Consider the following 7,427-nt stretch of genomic DNA (forward strand, 5'->3'; position numbering starts at 1 on the left):
GGAAACCCACACGGACACGGGGAGAACATGCAAACTCCGCACAGAAAGGCCCTCGCTGGCCACGGGGCTCGAACCCGGACCTTCTTGCTGTGAGGCGACAGCGCTAACCACTACACCACCGTGCCGCCCCGGCACACTAACTAACAAGAAAGTTTCTAATTGGTACTACATGGCAAAAAGGTTGCCGACCCCTGGTATAAGCAGATGTATGATAAACCAAACTTTACGCTCACTTTACAGCATCTATATTCACACTCATAACGCCACTCCTAATAGGCCCATTTCTTCCCAGTTAAATTGGCCCCCCCACTCCCTTTTTTCCAGCACCCCATGTTCAGAATACATTCCCACAGCTATGACTGTAAGGATGAACACTGCTCTTCCAAAAAAGAGTGCCTCAATTTCAATCAAAAAAGTTGTGATGCTGGTGTTAGAGAGTGTCATCTAACATGTTGCTCCAAAATATCCCAGAGGTGATCAGCTGGGTTGAGCTCTGGTGACTCATCATTTTCATCCTCATCAAACCATTCAGTGAGCCATTCTACTCTGTGGATGGGGGTGGGGCCATCCTGGATGAGACCCCTACTATCAAGAGAGAAATGTTTCATCATAGGATAAAGGTCAGTCAGAAGAACTTTGTATTGATTTACAGTGACCTATCCATCTAAGGGGACCGAAAAAATGTCAGCAAAATGCCTTTCACATCAAAACAGAACCATTAGTTTCTTCCTTTGTCACTTGTCTGTATGAACTTTAATAGGAGTGTAGAAAATTCAGTTCTCAGAGGATATGGCAAAAACACAAGGAGATTTTCTGAAAATAAAGTCAAATTAGCTATAAACATTATAAATATTAATGAATAGGAATATGGCACACATTGTGTACATTTCCGCATATTTCAACTTCTTTGGTATCTGGGTATCATTTCACAGGAACTGGGTGTTCATTTCTTTAATATTTCCCCTTCATCCTTATTGAACCATGTCTTCATGTGCTCTCTTTGGACATGGTGTTAATACACCTGTTCACCAGTCTTTTTTTATTTTTTGACTTGTCAAAATATCAGCGAGAAAGCCACTGATGTGCAATACATCTACATGTTTGTGTCTCCTGCAGGATGACTGACAGATCTGTTGTCTAGGATTCACAATGATCGCGACAGGCGGGCTCCTGAGGATCTCCCGGCGGCAAGATTCGCTGCGCACCAAGAACCGAGCAGAGAACAAGCGGAGAAGGAAAGTCAGGAAGAAGATGAAGAACAATGTGGTTGTGGTGAAGGGCAAGCTGAAGCTGTTCTCTGTATCGGGCCTGGTTGCTGCGCTTGGAGTGCTCATCTTATTGGTGGGAATATCAATGGCTGTCCTGGGATACTGGCCCAAAGAGACCTCGGCTTACCCAAAAGTCTTTCCAAGAGTGAAGCAGCCCATTAAACAGCCAACTGATTCCAAAAAAACCCTTCGGCCGGCATCAAACTTCACGAGCAATACCAAGTTCTGGATGAAGCTGCACTGGAATGGCAGCGATGGTATGATTAATGCTACCAAGCCTAATGTCCGGCCTGTTGGAGTTTTTGAAGGCCTGTTCTCCACTTATCTGTACTCCGACAACCTCAAAGTGTTTGGACCACTGGTCATGGGTATTGGTATCTTCCTTTTTATTTGCGCCAATGCCGTGCTCCATGAGAACCGTGACAAGAAGACCAAAATCATTGACCTGAGAGACATTTACTCTACTGTTATAGACATCCATAGCTTGCGCTCCAAAGGCCATGCCCCTCTTAATGGACTGTTAGGCTGCACACAGTCCAAGGAAGGAGATCTTACATCAGCCACATATAAGACAGCCATGCCTTCAAGAGGCTCCTGGCCTTCTACTGTCTCATGTAAAGAAAAGGATTACAGGAGATCGTCATTCTCCAGAAAGTTTAGCTGGTCTAGAGAAAGACAGTCACTTACTGAGACAATCTACACCATTTACAGAGATCAGAACAGACTTAAAGACCCAACACCTGCTCCCAAGGAGTGGGAAACCTGCTCTATAGTCACCTCATCAGTTAATGCTTTCACATTACCTGTAATTAAACTCAACAACCATGAAATGGAGGCAAAAGAAGTGCAAGAGGGAGAGCATACTACACCATGCAATCTGATAGAGAACCTGCAGCCAGAGTGCCATGGCTCCGGATGTTCTGAAGAACTTCTCAGCACTGCCATACAAACCCAAGCTGAGGTATTGAGGGCAGGTTTGTCGGTATCTCGGGATTCCAAGCTTTCAGGTGATGTATCCAGTGTATGCCAGCAACAGCTGCAGCTGCCCAGTTCTGGGTTCAGGATCCTGGGCTCCCACCTGTCTCTGAATGCCCTTTCTGACCTGGGCACTGGACGACATGAAGAAAGGTCACGCAGATTCAGCTGCCCGAGGCTGGACCGCTTGGGTAGTAAGGGCTATATAAAACTGGCAGCACTAGGAGGAGACTCATTTGAAGCCCCAGATGGTGCTCCAGAAACAGGTGTAGAGGGACCAGAGCAGACAGGAACACAGAGTTATGTTATGAATGCACATATATTCCCCAATAACTCCTTCACACAGCTGCACACAGAACCTACCATGTCGAACTCTCATACAACAGATGTAGATGTGGACCCAAAGGCAAATCTCCAACAGGGAGAGCAGGTCTGAGCAAGCCGATATGCTCAGGCATATAAGTACGATGTAGTCATTAACTGCTTAGGGTTCTTTTGTGGACAATTTACTTAGGTTGTAGCATAACTAAGATAATATTTTGTGCTGAAACCAACACTCATAAAAGTACATATAAGTATTTAAAAAGACTGGTGGTACAATCCAGCTTTTGAGGAGACCATCACTCACTTTCGTGCAGTATTTAGATGATAAGTCCAAGAGTAGAATTGAGTTTTTCTTGTGCCTTCCACAAATCTGTTAGGCTTATATGCTGCTCTTGTCCTGCATTGTATCACAAGTTTAGTAACTTTCCTTGTAATAATTATTGAACAATTGTGTTATTTTTGTCTTTTCTCCAGGTTCGCCAGCTTTTACCACACAAACGACTCTTTCAGTTCAAATCAAAGACGTCTTTTCAGTTGTTAGTCAAAGCTACTGTATTTGTAAAAGAAACACCATCTTGCTTTGCATACACATCAACAGAATATAATTATGCAACCTCATGAACTTTGTTTCATTGTACATGGATATTGTTGTGCAATCGAACAGCAATAACTGCTAGAGATGAATTCTCAGGTTTCACCCTGGCTGGAAAATGATGAAGGCCATAAATGAAGTGTTTTTTCCCCCCATAGACTATTTTGTGGTTGAACGTATGTCAAGTTTGTGCACAATTGTTACTGATCAAGAGTCAATAGATGAAATAAAAATCATACAAATGACAGAATTGATAGCTGATGCTAATTTTTTTCTTCAAATAAAAAATACTGTACTTCCTTGTGAGTATGAAGTGAGTATGTTTTGGTTTATATTGACCTCTACTGGTGATTAATGATAGTGAACTTTTTAAACAACATTTCTGGATTCTTTGTGGTCATTTTTTCCCCTCTTGATTAGTTCTCTCACGTTTTGCTTCCTTTTTTTTATGCTTTTCAAACTAAAAGAACCAAAACATTATTGAATGCAGGTCATTTGTGAAGCCTTGGAATTTACCAAAGAGTATTTTTCATGATATGTCAGATTACTTCTAGAAGATTACATTGAAATTCAGTTCAAAACTTCTCATCTCATTATCTCTAGCCGCTTTATCCTGTTCTACTTGCCTGCGACCCTGTAAAGCGGCTAATGAGATGAGATGAGAGTTCAAAACTTAAAATTTGATTAAATTAAATAAAAAAGCTGTAAAATAAAAAAAAAAAGCTATTGTTAATGTTCTCATCTCATCATCTCTAGCCGCTTTATCCTGTTCTACAGGGTCGCAGGCAAGCTGGAGCCTATCCCAGCTGACTACGGGCGAAAGGCGGGGTACACCCTGGACAAGTCGCCAGGTCATCACAGGGCTGACACATAGACACAGACAACCATTCACACCTATGGTCAATTTAGAGTCACCAGTTAACCTAACCTGCATGTCTTTGGACTGTGGGGGAAACCGGAGCACCCGGAGGAAACCCACGCGGACACGGGGAGAACATGCAAACTCCGCACAGAAAGGCCCTCGCCGGCCACGGGGCTCGAACCTGGACCTTCTTGCTGTGAGGCGACAGCGCTAACCACTACACCACCGTGCCGCCCTATTGTTAATGTTGAAATAGTATTTTATGTTTATGTACTTTCATACTTTCACTTTTATTTTAGGGGGAATTTTAGGGACTTTTCGACTCCACCATTCTTTCCCATTACAGCTATATTGGTATGGCTGGGATGCTGCTAAAATTATACCCAGTTTTGCTGTATGTTTGCTGACTGAAGTGATGCTTTCAAGTGTTGCCCTAATTTATAATTATGGTCCTAGCAAAGCAAAGCACTATATTGTGCTTCCTCTGCTTTTTATTCTTGTAACTGCTTTTCTGTGAATAATTCCTGAAGAACCACATAACGTAAAAACATCATTTAAATCTTGTTGTGTAGGTTTTGTAAAACAAGCTTAAGCTGTGCTCTTTTCATTTTTATATACTTTAGAATTTTTAAGATATTAAAGAAAGTCTAATAAAAATTTCCCATTAAAATGAATGGTGGATTCTTTATGACTAACATTCTATAACTGTTAATTGGCAGCAGCAGCTACAGCTCGCTCTCTCTCTCTACCAGGGCTGGAGCCAGCTCTCACTAACAGGGTGGGCCAGGAAGATTTTTTTTTTGGGGGGGGGCAATATTATATGTATGACTTTTTTTCTCTTTGTGTTCCCTTCCGGTGGGTGGGCGAGCCTTGTGATTGGGTAGGCCAGGCCCACTCTGGCCCCATCATACAACCGGGCTTGCTCACTATCTATCTATCTATCTATCTATCTATCTATCTATCTATCTATCTATCTATCTATCTATCTATCTGTCTGCCTACCTGCCTATCTATATATCTGCCTGTCTTTATTCCTGCCTGCCTATCTATCTATCTATCTATCTATCTATCTATCTATCTATCTATCTATCTATCTATCTATCTACAGTGGTGCTTGAACGTTTGTGAACCCTTTAGAATTTTCTATATTTCTGCATAAATATGACCTAAAATATCATCAGATTTTCACACAAGTCCTAAAAGTAGATAAAGAGAACCCAGTTAAACAAATGAGACCAAAATTTTATACTCGGTCATTTATTTATTGAGGAAAATGATCCAATATTACATATCTTTGAGTGGCAAAAGTATGTGAACCTCTATGATTAACAGTTAATTTGAAGGTGAAATTAGAGTCAGGTGTTTTCAATCAATGGGATGACAATCAGGTGTGAGTGGGCACCCTGTTTTATTTAAAGAACAGGGATCTATCAAAGTCTGATCTTCACAACACATGTTTGTGGAAGTGTATCATGGCATGAACAAAGGAGATTTCTGAGGACCTCAGAAAAAGCGTTGTTGATGCTCATCAGGCTGGAAAAGTTTACAAAACCATCTCTGAAGAGTTTGGACTCCACCAATCCACAGTCAGACAGATTGTGTACAAATGGAGGAAATTCAAGACCATTGTTACCCTCCCCAGGAGTGGTCGACCAACAAAGATCACTCCAAGAGCAAGGCGTGTAATAGTTGGCGACGTCACAAAGGACCCCAGGGTAACTTCTAAGCAACTGAAGGCCTGTCTCACATTGGCTAATGTTAATGTTCATGAGTCCACCATCAGGAGAACACTGAACAACAATGGTGTGCATGGCAGGGTTGCAAGAAAAAGCCACTGCTATCCAAAAAGAACATTGCTGCTTGTCTGCAGTTTGCTAAAGATCATGTGGACAAGCCAGAAGGCTATTGGAAAAATGTTTTGTGGACGGATGAGACCAAAATGGAACTTTTTGGTTTAAATGAGAAGCGTTATGTTTGGAGAAAGGAAAACACTGCATTCCAGCATAAGAACCTTATCCCATCTGTGAAACATTGTGGTGGTAGTATCATGTTTTGGGCTTCTTTTGCTGCACCTGGGCCAGGACGGCTTGCCATCATTGATGGAACAATGAATTCTGAATTATACCAGCGAATTCTAAAGGAAAATGTCAGGACATCTGTCCATTAACTGAATCTCAAGAGAAGGTGGGTCATGCAGCAAGACAGCGACCCTAAGCACACAAGTCGTTCTACCAAATAATGGTTAAAGAAGAATAAAGTTAATGTTTTGGAATGGGCAAGTCAAAGTCCTGACCTTAATCCAATCGAAATGTTGTGGAAGGACCTGAAGCGAGCAGCTCATGTGAGAAAACCCAACAACATCCCAGAGTTGAAGCTGTTCTGTACGGAGGAATGGGCTAAAATTCCTCCAAGCTGGTGTGCAGGACTGATCAACAGTTACTGGAAATGTTTAGTTGCAGTTATTGTTGCACAAGGGGGTCACACCAGATACTGAAAGCAAAGGTTCACATACTTTTGCCACTCACAGATATGTAATATTGGATCATTTTCCTCAATAAATAAATGACCGAGTATAAAATTTTTGTCTCATTTGTTTAGCTGGGTTCTCTTTATCTACTTTTAGGACTTGTGTGAAAATCTGATGATGTTTTAGGTCATATTTATGCAGAAATATAGAAAATTCTAAAGGGTTCACAAACTTTCAAGCACCACTCTATCTATCTATCTATCTATCTATCTATCTATTTTTCTGTTTTGTCTGTTTTTATCTATCTATCTATCTATCTATCTATCTATGCTCAATGTGTTCTTTAAAACTGGGAGTGAACACAGTTTCAGTGGGCATTAGAACACTGTCGGGTCTTACAGAGTGTGCTGAGTTCATACAGCCTATGAGCATTGCACATTTTGATTTCTAAAACTAAAGTTTAAATCCCTCTCTCTCTCTCTTTCTCTCTCTCTCTCTCTGTACTGAATTTGTGTTCTTGTCCCATCTTTCCCAATCCACTGGGAATCTTGGCCTTCAAATGTTGAACTGTGGTGTGGACCTTGGCATCACCTCTGCTCTGGTAAGTTCACTTTTTTCCAAGAAAAATCAAAACTTTTTTTTATTTTTATTTTGGAAAGGGGGTATCCTGCACTGTAGATCTTTTGTTTTATGGAAACAGACCGTCTTTGAAAACTTATTATGGAACAGGAAACCTTTCAGCACTTGCATAATTCCCTTTTCTGAACTTCCTCTACATTTTACCATGAAGTCCTTTGATTGTCTTTACTTTGATCATGGAGACGTAGATTCATAATGTTCATGAATCCTGTATGCATGCGTGCATCTGTTTTTATAATTATTTGAGGGTTTTGGAGTCAGGTGATCACCAGCTGTTGTGTCAGATGTGCTGACTGTGGT

The 7,427-nt window shown here is 41.3% G+C and overlaps 1 protein-coding gene across 1 annotated transcript; it reads left to right on the top strand.

Moving 5' to 3' along the window:
• The first annotated feature begins 1,149 nt into the window (after window positions 1-1,149).
• On the top strand, window positions 1,150-2,954 carry LOC132871237 (transmembrane protein 200C-like). The gene has a single exon (XM_060905358.1). The coding sequence runs from the start codon at window positions 1,150-1,152 to the stop codon at window positions 2,677-2,679; it is 1,530 nt and encodes a 509-aa protein (XP_060761341.1). The 3' UTR covers window positions 2,680-2,954.
• Window positions 2,955-7,427: the final 4,473 nt, after the last annotated feature.

This window comes from Neoarius graeffei, chromosome 23 (genome assembly GCF_027579695.1).
Source record: "Neoarius graeffei isolate fNeoGra1 chromosome 23, fNeoGra1.pri, whole genome shotgun sequence".
Lineage (NCBI taxonomy): Eukaryota > Metazoa > Chordata > Actinopteri > Siluriformes > Ariidae > Neoarius > Neoarius graeffei.

Coding starts and splice junctions, on each gene's coding strand:
- LOC132871237 (XM_060905358.1), top strand. CDS start 1,150: ATGATCGCGACAGGCGGGCTCCTGAGGATCTCCCGGCGGCAAGATTCG.